This window comes from Patella vulgata, chromosome 5 (genome assembly GCF_932274485.2).
Source record: "Patella vulgata chromosome 5, xgPatVulg1.2, whole genome shotgun sequence".
Lineage (NCBI taxonomy): Eukaryota > Metazoa > Mollusca > Gastropoda > Patellidae > Patella > Patella vulgata.
The window spans coordinates 3,509,938-3,521,859 of NC_065883.2; the positions used below are offsets into that span (position 1 = coordinate 3,509,938).

At 38.0% G+C, this 11,922-nt stretch overlaps 1 protein-coding gene across 1 annotated transcript in view; it reads right to left on the minus strand.

The window, feature by feature from the left end:
- The window catches only part of LOC126822588 (uncharacterized), a 28,007-nt gene extending 16,918 nt beyond the window's left edge, over positions 1-11,089 (minus strand). The window contains exons 1-4 of the mRNA XM_050551553.2: positions 11,005-11,089; positions 4,438-4,495; positions 2,082-2,345; positions 1,248-1,370 (exon numbers count right to left, since the gene is read on the minus strand). Coding sequence (XP_050407510.2) covers positions 1,248-1,370; positions 2,082-2,219 — 261 coding nt within the window. The 5' untranslated portion in view covers positions 2,220-2,345; positions 4,438-4,495; positions 11,005-11,089. The remainder of the gene's footprint in view (positions 1-1,247; positions 1,371-2,081; positions 2,346-4,437; positions 4,496-11,004) is intronic.
- Between the last annotated feature and the right edge of the window lie 833 nt (positions 11,090-11,922).

The window sequence follows — 11,922 nt, forward strand, 5'->3', positions numbered from 1 at the left end:
CTATGAACCAAGATTTTAGCGATTTAATTTTCAGCCTAGCCTTGATCATCATTACTAAAGTTGGTAGGATAAAAAACATAGTCTCGATTATCCATTTCATAATTTAATTATGAATGGAAGTCAAACAGCAAATCGGAACCTAATCCAGTAAATATCGTAGGCTAGCTATGTCATCGAGAGTTGATTATGGTCTGGATAAGTTAAACAATGTCTAATTAATAGTTTAGATAACATTTCAGGCCTAAAAAAAGACCTGAGATAGGCAGATTTAGGTCTTGCATAACGTATGTTTAATGTTTAGTTTCTAAGTTTGGCAAATTGTTCAAATTCATAGAGAATGATGAAAACATATTGGGTTCGTATCTAGATTATATAATGAATGGAACCGTTTACTTTAACTAGTAATTAATAACTCTGCACCTTTTGAGAAAGTAAACATTTGTAAACCCGACACTCATTATTTAATTTAGATGAATCATTTTATAATTAGCTATGGCACCGGTTTGAAGATCAGATTCTGTAGATGTTATATAACCCAAATATGGACATACTTTATATTTACTGATGGCGCCAGTCTATAGATACTGTATAACCCTAATATGGACATACTTTATATTCAGTGACGGCGCCGATCTGAAGATACTATATAACCCTAATATGGACATACTTTACATTTAGCGATGGCGCCAGTCTGTAGATACTATATGACCCTAATATGGACATACTTTATATTTACTGATGGCGCCAGTCTGTAGATGCTGTATAACCCTAATATAGACATACTTTATATTTAGCGATGGCACCAGTCTGTAGATACTGTATAACCCTAATATAGACATACTTTATATTTACTGATGGCGCCAGTCTGTAGATGCTACATAACCCAAATATTGACATACTTTATATTTAGCGATGGCGCCAGTCTGTAGATACTATATGACCCTAATATGGACATACTTTATATCTACTGATGGCGCCAGTCTGTAGATGCTACATAACCCAAATATGGACATACTTTATATTTAGCGATGGCGCCAGTCTGTAGATACTATATGACCCTAATATGGACATACTTTATATTTACTGATGGCGCCAGTCTGTAGATGCTGTATAACCCTAATATATACATACTTTATATTTAGCGATGGCACCAGTCTGTAGATACTGTATAACCCAAATATGGACATACTTTATATTTACTGATGGCGCCAGTCTATAGATGCTGTATAACCCTAATATGTACGTACTTTGTATTTAGCAAGAGCGCCTGTCTGAAGATCAGATTCTATATTACCAGGATCAAGATAGGCGATACTCATCAGAAACCCCGGTCCAGTAAACATCCATAATTTGCGAAAACTAAATTGACTCTACAATACAAAGAAAAACCATGACACAATTATGAATATTTGAAATAAGAATAGAATTAGGGTTATCTTGAGACTAACACAGTAAGTTTATCTTGTAAGGGTGGCTGGCTCACTAACTCGGATTCAATTTTGGGGTTGGCTGAGAAAGTTCCTGAGGATATTCGGACATTGTTTCCTTTTGTCAGTGGTGCAGAATGGAGGGTCTGGAAAGCAACAGTGTCTAGTCATTCTAATGGGTTGAAAAACCGAGGTCCTGTGTACGTAAATGAATCCTTGACAGTTGGAGGAAATGCCACTTTCTGGGCAAAATTTCTCTGATAACATACTGTATAGCATACTGCATAGCATACTGCATCACATACTGCATAGTATACTGCATAGCATACGGCATAGCTCACTGCATAGCATATTGTATGGCATACTGCATACCATACTGCACAGCACAATGCATAGCTTACTGCATACCATACTGTATAGCTTACTACATACCATACTGTATAGCATACTGCATACTATACAGCACAGCACAAAGCATAGCACACTACATACCATACTGCATAGCTAATTTGTCCCATAGGTGCTGAAAAGTAGGACATTTTAAAGCTCTATTCATTTCATTTATGTCGGTGTTTAGCAGGAAGTGAATCCACACGATCAACACAGACCTTAGAATATTGATGTCAGAAATAAATATAAATTAATATAAATTACCGAATCTGTTGTTTGATCAATACTAATCTGCCCTGGAGTAATCTCAAATCCTCCGCTAGCTCGCGTATTTTCGACATTCTCTGCATCTCTGTTGTTTCTATCCAATAGAGGTTGTTTCTCATCTTCAGATTCAGCCATTTTGTTTATTAAAGATGCTGTATAATTTCTATGTTATCATCTCAAACTTTTATTATCTTCCTCGAAAATCAAATCTCAATCATTTGTTGGACAGATCCCAAATCAGTGACGTTCAATCATTTTGACCTTAAAGGAAAACACAAAAACAAACTTTCAAGCTAAACTAAGGTCTTTATGTTCATAAGTTAAGTTCTGAAAATAAGTCAGTTAAGTTCATAAGTTAAGGTCTTTAATTAAGTTTATGAGAGAGAGAAATGGGGTTTAACGTCCACTTGACACAAGACAGGTCATTTTGGGACTAACATATGGATCGACTTTATTTCAATAATTCGCTTGCGCATAGGGGTCTATAGCAGTGGGAGGAAACAGGCGGACCCGCAGAAAACCCACGAGGTTGGACAGGCATCCCTACTCCTTGTCACATACAACCGTGGAAAATTAAATTTACCTGCCTATTGCAGGTCTTTATTTTGGCCACAAATGTTACATGTATATAAATTATGGGAGCCACGGTGGCTGGGTGGTTAAGAAGCTGGCTCGCTAGCCTGGAGGTCGGGTGTTCGATCTCTGCATTGGCCGAGAAAGTTCATCCAGATTTTCCGACGTGGTTTCCCCTTGTTAGTGGTGCAGATCGGAGGGCCTGACAAGGACAGCTGTCTAGTCCTTCGGATGAGACGGAAAACCGAGGTCCCATGTATATATTGGAATGCACGTAAAAGATCCCTTGGCAGTTGGAATTCGATATAAGAGTAGGCGATAGTGCCGCTGCCCGGGCAAAATTTCCCTCATAGCACACTGTATGGCGTATGCCCGTCTTCATTAGCCCAGTATAGGAGCAGAACAGTAGGACGTTAAACCCCATTTCATTTCATTTCATTAATATCAAGGTCAGTAGCGATACTTGTTTCAGAAGCCGGATTTGCTGTGTGTATATAACATATTTCATGCTGTGGTATCCTCATATGAATCACAGAATACACTCTATGCTATCGAGAACAAAGGGATAAAAAAAAAACCCCAATAATCAACAAGCCAACAGTGAGGCTGAGGTCGCCTGCCGAAATTCCGAAATAAATAGATGACACATATTAACTAATTGCACATTTATTTTTGTCAAAAGTATCAAGCAATCAAACTGATTATCAACTATACACTAAGTTTCATCACTCTCTATCAGATACTTCTCACTTAATAATAACTAAAGTTATCGTGCCCAAAAGCATCAACCAATCAAATTGCTAATCTCTGCTTACCCTATGCAAAAAATGCTCATCTTCGAACTCCATCAAGGCATTCACCTAATAAACACCTCCACCAAGTGTGAACATCCTAGCTCAATTAGATGACAGACAGACGGATGGACAGACCCATTTTAATAGTTCCCTGCTTTCTTCGAAAGGCGGGGGACAATAAGAAACAGTAAGATGGTTCTTAAAATATTCCTAAGGCCCCTGATTAATTCGCGTTGTGGGTAATAGTCTTTAGCAGTGGCAGGAAACCGGATGACCCAGAAAAAATCCACAAAGTTTGCCAGACGACCTTACTCCTCGTCACAATCAACCGGGGTTTTGAAACCATCCCAATTGACTCAGTGACAGACCTTATGATTTCACGCGCACCCAACCACCCAAGACCACCCAACCACCCTAAATCAAACAGATAACCTTTTTTATCCAGCTACATTGTTTTTTTTAAAGGGGCATTGTGGAAGATTAGATAAAGAGCTGGCAGTTCTCACTATAATAGGTAAAAACTAGATAATGTAAAGGGAATATGCTGAAAATTTCAGTCAAATTGCTCCACTCTGAACAGAGATATTAGCAATTGAATTTTAGGCCTAGCCTCGATCATCATTACTAAAGTCGGTACGATAAAAAAACGTAGTCTCGATTATCCATTTTTGGATTTAATCATCACTGAGTGTTGAGCAGCAGATCGGATTCAAATCCAGTGAAAATTCTGACACATAAGATGGCTTCGAGAGTTGATTAAGGTTTGGATAAGTTAATCAATGTCTAATTAATAGTTTATATAACATTTCAGGCCTAAGGAAAGACCTACAATAGGCAGATTTAGCTCTTGCATAATGTATGTTTAATAGTTTATAGAACATTTCAGACCTAAAGAAAGACCTGCAATTAGCAGATTTATCTCTTGCATAATGTATGTTTAATTTTCTTATATAGGAATTTATCTGATAATTGGTAATAGTACATACCTATTTGTTGAGAAACTTAATGCATCATTCATATTTCACTATACACACTTATATCCCTCTGTAAATGAACAAAATAGTATATCATAAAAGGAAATGAAATGGAGTTTAACTTCCTACTGTTCTGCTCTGACTGGCCTGATGAAGAGGGACATACGCCATACAGTGTGCTATGAATAAAAGTAATATATTTATACTATTAATAACTGACACAACATGTGAGTTGTAATTATATTTATTGAGTCGATCATATGACTTTAATAAAATGACAAACAATTATCTTCATTCAAAGTGATGGTTTCATTTTAATAGTTTTATCTGATATGAGAGAGAGAGAGAGAGAGAGAGAGAGGGAGAGGGAGAGAGAGAGAGAGAGAGAGGGGGGGAGAGAGAGAGAGATGGGGTTTAATGTCCACTTGACACAAACTAGGTCATTTCGGGACTAACATATGGTTCAATTTTATTTCCATAATTCGCTTGCGCGTAGGGGTCTTTAGCAGTGGGAGGAAACCGGAGGACCCGGAGAAAACCCACGAGTTTGGACAGGCAACCCTACTCCTTGTCACGTACAGCCGGGGATTCGAAACCACGCCAGTCGACTCAATGACAGACTTTATGATACAGCGCGCACACGCTAACCATTCAGCTATCCAACCCCCCACAGCAGACAATCAGACTTGAAAATAATGATTTTTAGTTGTATTAACATCAATCTTATTAAAACACAGATCCTATTTCGTTTGTTTTATAGTTCAAAATTTCGTTTTACTTGTCTTTACTACACTAGGATCTGGAAGAGTTGTTATCATTGACGTGTTCTGAATGGTGTGAGGAATTAGCCAATGAAACAGTCTGTTACAGCTAGCTTTAGGCGTGTTTTGCACGGAACTGTGGGTAATCCACTAGTAATATCAATGCTGATTGGTTAATCAAATGTCTGACATCATAGGGTCAAAAGCCACTTGTATGACCTCTGACGCGACCTATTGCTACAACTTGTCAGGTCTTCATGTAGTGTAGGTCATCGAAATTATAAAAAAAGAAACGAAATATAGATCTGTATTTTAGTCAGATTGTATTAACATTTTATAATTTGTGCTAGGGAGCCACGGTGGTTCGGGGATCACGTGGCTAAGTGGGTAAGACGCTAGCTCGCTAGCCTGGAGGTTGGGTGTTCGATCCCTGCATTGGCCGAGAAAGTTCATCCAGATTTTCCGGCGTGGTTCTCCCTTGTCAATGATGCAGGACGGAGGGGCTGACAAGGAAAGCTGTCTAGTCGTTCGGATGGGACGAAAAACCGAGGTCCCGTGTACAAATTGGCGTGCACGTAAAAGATCCCTTGGCAGTTGGAATTCGATATAAGAGTAGGCCGTAGTGCCGCTGTCCGGGCAAAATTTCCCTCATAGCACACTGTATGGCGTATGCCCGTCTTCATTAGCCCAGGTTAGGAGCAGAACAGTAGGACGTTAAACCCCATTTCATTTCATTTCATTTCGCCACGGTGGTTCAGTGAGGTCCCAAGTTCGACCCTGGTATTGGCTGAGGTATGCAGTTCCCCAGGATTTTTTCATTGTGGTGACCCCTAGTCAGAGGTACAGAAACAGTGTCTGGTCGTTTGGATGGTACAAAAAATACACTTTTCTGCTCCTAACAAGTGGATGTTAAACTCTCTCTGTCTCTGTCTGTCTGTCTGTCTGTCTCTCTCCATCTCTCTCTGTAGCATGGTGTTGTTATTAAAGGCTTGTATTCCCAACATATTGAACCAGTATTACAGAGACTGCCCCTTATAGTTAACTATTTACAATGAATTACAACTGCTTAATGAACCGGGATGAACTACTATACTTGTTGCATAAATAAATGGAACAAACTATTGACCTTTGAACCCACCACTTCAAATACACTTTAGTTCATGGTCACTGTACACAAATACTTGAATGACATCGATTAATGACAAATAAAATTCAATCGGATTTAACGTCCTACTGTTTTACTCCATCCAGGCTAATGAGAGAGGGACAAATGGGGTTTACCATCCACTCAAGAGTAGATCATTTCGAGACTAACAGATGGTTTAATCTTATTTCAATAATTCGCTTGCACGTACAAGTGTACAGACGTTATTTTCTAACATGCAAGTGTTAAACCACAAGACCACATCCACATGCCCCCCCCACACACACATCCTGTCCCCCCACCACCCCCTTACCACTCACCCCACCCACCCCTCTGTGGACAAAGACCGGCATAGGCCATGCACTATGCTATGAGATGAAATTCATGGAAGGAATTCTGGCCCAATAACAGCAATTCACTCCAAATACAGGACCTTATTTTTTTCGTCACATCTGGATGACGCTGTCCCTCGCTAGGTCCTCAGAGGGATATGGTCAGAAGCAACAATTTAATTACATTAATTAAATGTCATATAATCAGTTAGAGTACATTCTAGCTTGGACTAAGCCTTGGAAAATGTCATATTTTCTTTTAAAAAATATACAAAATTTTAGCTGTGGACATTTTGATATTGTCTGTCCTTTAAACAAATTACAATACAGAGATCCACCATCTGTTACACATAATGTGCCATTGGCAAAGTGTGGGTACCCCTATTTAATGGAATGAATGAATGAATGAATGAATGAATGGGCCGACTGGGCTAATGAAGACAATGAGCTATGAGATAAATTTTGAATGGACATTAATTGAATTACAACTGTCATGTAAAGGCACCCTATGATCAAAGGACAACATCATAACTGTATGATTATAATAAATAGGAAGTGAGGATGGGAAAACGAAATGAAATGAAATGGGGTTTAACGTCCTACTGTTCTGCTTCTATACTGGGCTAATGAAGACGGGCATACGCCATACAGTGTGCTATGAGGGAAATTTTGCCCGGGCAGCGGCACTATCGCCTACTATTATATCGAATTCCAACTGCCAAGGGATCTTTTACGTGCATTCCAATGTATACACGGGACCTCAGTTTTTCGTCTCATCCGAAGGACTAGACAGCTGTCCTTGTCAGGCCCTCCGAAGTGAGGATGGGAATCGCAACACTCTCTTAAATCTGCCTACTGTATTGCAGGTCTTTCTTTAAGCCTTAAATATTATATAAACTGTTTATGAATTAGACAATAAATATTATATAGACATTAATTAACATGAAAAGACCATAATCAACTCTCGATGCCTTCGGATACCCAAGATTTTAACTAGATTAGAACGGTTCACCATTTAAAAATTTAATTTAAATATGGGAATATATACCAGTGCCCTGGTTACCACTGTTGAAATTATTGCACACGTCTTGTCAAACCTTCAAAGGCTATATTATCTTCAATCGCAATAGACTAAATTGAATGAAATTTTCAAATTATACATTTTACATTATCTATTTTCTAACTATTTTAGCAAGAATGCCTAGCTCTTTATCTAAATCTTACATAATGTATCTTTAAGTTGAAATGAGAGGTGTTTTTTCATCTTTATAATGTTTCGGGTTAAAAGACCCTTTATCATATGAAGCTTACACTGTAACCCAGGTATCATTTAATCTTGTGTATCTAGCACTAATTTCTTTCACATTCATTTAATATCCAATCTTTGTTTAAAATTTCGGAAAAACTGTTTAAAATCACCATAAATCGTTTAATTTGTACTTGTGTCCAGTTGAAAGTTGACTTATTAATTTTGGTAAGTGTTTAATTTCTCGATCACTGTTAAAAAATAAACAACCCAATTGATTAATTATGTATAATGATTAATTTTTGAACAGTGGTCAGGAAATTAAATACTTGTAAATTGGACACTCATTATCAAAATTAATCAGTCAGCTTTAAAATGGACACAAGTACAAATTAGATGATTTTTGGTGATTTTAAATGATTTTTACGAAGTTTTAAATAAATATTTGATATTAAACGAATGTAAAAGAAATTAGTGCTAAATATACAAGATTAAATGATACCTGGGTTACAGTGTTAGTAGATAAAAAGCAGATAAATGAATAACATATTATATAAAACATCTGATAAGACAAGTCACAAGATAAATTAAAGACATGAATTGTGAACATAGGGATATAATATTAGATAAAGAGCTGACCTTTCAAAAATAGATAATAAAAAATAAATATATTGAAAATTTCAGTTAAACGTCCTACTTTTCTGCTCCAACTGAGCTATGACTTGTTCACTATGAGGGGAATTTTGTCTGGACATCAGTTGAATTCCAAAGGGTTCTTTTACACATGCAAGTCATTCCAGGTGTCCATCGGAACATTGTTTTTTTCATACCATCCGAATGAATAGATGCTAGTCATTGCCAGGTCCTCCGACCTGCTCCACTGAGAAAGGGAAACCATGTCAGAAAATCCTGAGAAACTTTCTCGGCAACACAGAGAGAGAGAGAGAGCGAGAGAGAGAGAGTTTAATGTCCACTCGACACAGACTAGGTCGTTTCACGACTAACATATGGTTTTAATTTTATTTCAATAATTCGCTTGCGCGTAGGAGTCTTCAGCAGTGGGAGGAAACCAGATGACCCGGAGAAAACCCACGCGGTTGGACAGGCGAACCTACTCCTTGTCACGTACAACCGGGGAATCGAAACCACTCCAGTTGACACAATGACAGACTTTATGATACAGCACGCACAAGCTAACCATTCAGTCATCCAACCCACAAGGTGAAAATGAAATGAAATGGGGTTCAACATCCTACTGTTCTGCTCCTATATTGGGCTAATGAAGACGGGCATGCGCCATACAGTGTGCTATGAGGGAAATTTTGCCCAGACAGTGGCGCTACGGCCTAAGCCTACTCTTTTATCGAATTCTAACTGCCAAGGGATCTTTTAAATGTACGAGAGAGTTTAACTTTCAGTTGCTACAAACTAGGTCATTTTGGGACTAATATTTTCGTTAAAATTTTATTTCAACAAATTTCTTGCATATACATGTAGGGGTCTTTAGCTGTAGGAGGAAACAGGAGGACCTGGAGAAAACCCATGCGTTTAGACAGGCGACCCTACTCTTTATCAGCTACGAGTGGGGAATGGAAACCATGCTACTTGACTCAAGGACCTTGTGATCAAACGAGCATGCATTAAACCATTCAGCCATCAAGAGTATATATATGTAACACTATTATAGTAATAACAGAGATCAATTTCGTAAATATGTGATTTATTTATATTAGGAACTTAAATATGAAACAACTACATACATGTAAATACAACAGTAACATCAATTAAACAGGAACTAAACTACACCAGGAAACAATAACATTAACACGGTACATTAATAGACAACCATTCCGCCTCTCTGCCATGGCAGCGGCTAAACTCGGGTGAGTACATATGCTCCTCTTCTCCTCTAAGCAAAGTCTTCCTCCAACCATCTCTTATAACTACAGAAAGCGCACAGGGTCTTATATGCCCCTAATAAAGCTAACTGTGCAAGTTCTATTTAATCAAGAGCATGATCACTACATGTGGGAACTATTACGTCCATAATTAAATATGTGTATATATGTAGTGAACGTGTAGTGGACAGTATAGCTTATATCGTAAATCAATTATGTATGTGGTTCAATGGGTTCACACATGTGGGGTTCAAATTGGTTCTATGCATTTAAATAAATACTTTACATGTATACAATGTAATCTTAATGTAGTACAGGTTATGGAGCACTTTGTCCCATATCACCTGATATCAATTCTTGTTATAGAAGTTTAATAAGTTAACATATTTATTGGCATCAAGTCTGTCATTGAGTCGACTGGCGTGGTTTCCATTCCCCGGTTGTACATGACAAGGAGTAGAGTCGCCTGTCCAACCTCGTGGGTTTTCTCCGGGTCCTCCTGTTTCCTCCCACTGCTAAAGACCTCTATGCGCAAGCGAATTATTGAAATAAAATTAAACCATATGTTAGTCCCTAAATGACCTAGTTGTGTCAAGTGGACGTTATACCCCATTTCTCTCTCTCTCTCTTATTGGCATCAAGGTAGAGAGAAAGAGAGAGAGAGAGAGAGAGAGAGAGAGTCTAATGTCTACTCGACACAAACTAGGTCATTTTGGGCCTAACACATGGTTTAGTTTTATTTCAATAATTCGTTTGTGCGTAGGCGTCTTTAGCAGTGGGAGGAAACTGGAGGACCCAGAGAAAACCCATGAATTTGGACAGGCGACCCTACTCCTTGTCACGTACAACTGGGGAATTGACAGACCTCCCACTGCTAATTAAAGAACCCTACGCACAAACGAATTATTGAAATAAAACTGAACCATGTGTTAATCCCGAAATGACCTAGTTTGTGTCGATTGGACATTAAACCCCATTTCTCTCTCTCTCTGGTATGCCTAATGGAGATCCGTCTTTCACAATAATATTAATCCACATAATGGCTGTTCTCACAAGCAGTGAGACAGCCCAGTCGATATCAGTGTTCACAATATTCTATTTTTCAATGTTGATTATAGGCAAAGTCGAGACAGTTGAATGAATTCTTGAAACCGACCGACAAAGATCATTAAGTTTTAATTATAACACAAACACTAACCTTAAACAACAAACCCCAGTTTTACGGAAATTTTGGTTGTAGCATCCAAAACATTGCTTCAAGCTCTATAACTCGACGTTTCAATATTACACCTGGTTGACAAAGACTATTGGGTAGCGTTTGATTAAACATTACATTACTATTTCTTTATTTCTACATTTCTAAGTTTCTTCTAACCTGTGGTTTGTCATTTCTATCAGATAATCACAAAACCTAATATTATGGTGACTGCTGTTTTTCTTGATACGGATATTGTCTTTTGTATCAAAATATTTTACTTGATTTAGATTTGCAGAAACGAAACAAACATGTCCCTTAGGAGCTCTTCATCGTTTGAGGTAAAAAAAGACCTCAGTTGCAAAAGTCTGAAAATTGACATAGTTTGACAGTAACCAAAATGAAATATTGGTTTTACAAACTTAGTAAGGGTTACCATTTCATGTAAAGTTCACAGGAGTTTATCTAGCATTAAATAGTCCCAAAAATTTAGATTATCCTATTTTTCAGCACTTTTATTTAATCACCTCAAATACCTGCAAAAAAGTGAAAATGCCTGTACGTGCGTGTTTGTTTACATTGATTTTTCGGGGTGGTTCCCCCTTGTCGGTGGTGCAGGACGGATGGCCTGCAGGGAACAATATATAGTCATTCAGATGGAACAATAAAACTAGGTACAGATGGAATTTAATACAAAGAGAAGGCCAAATAGCGCCGCTGTCTGTGCCAAATTTCCGTTACTCGTTAGTCTATAGCAGTATTAGCACACTGTATGGGGAATGCACGTTTCCATTAGCCCAGTCAGTGTAGAACAGTGAAACCCCATGCCTGTTTACATTCATTTTATCATAAATTCAAACCTTTTCTGATCTATGACCATATTGTATTTCACAGTTTTTCAAAGCCACAGAGGCACAGATC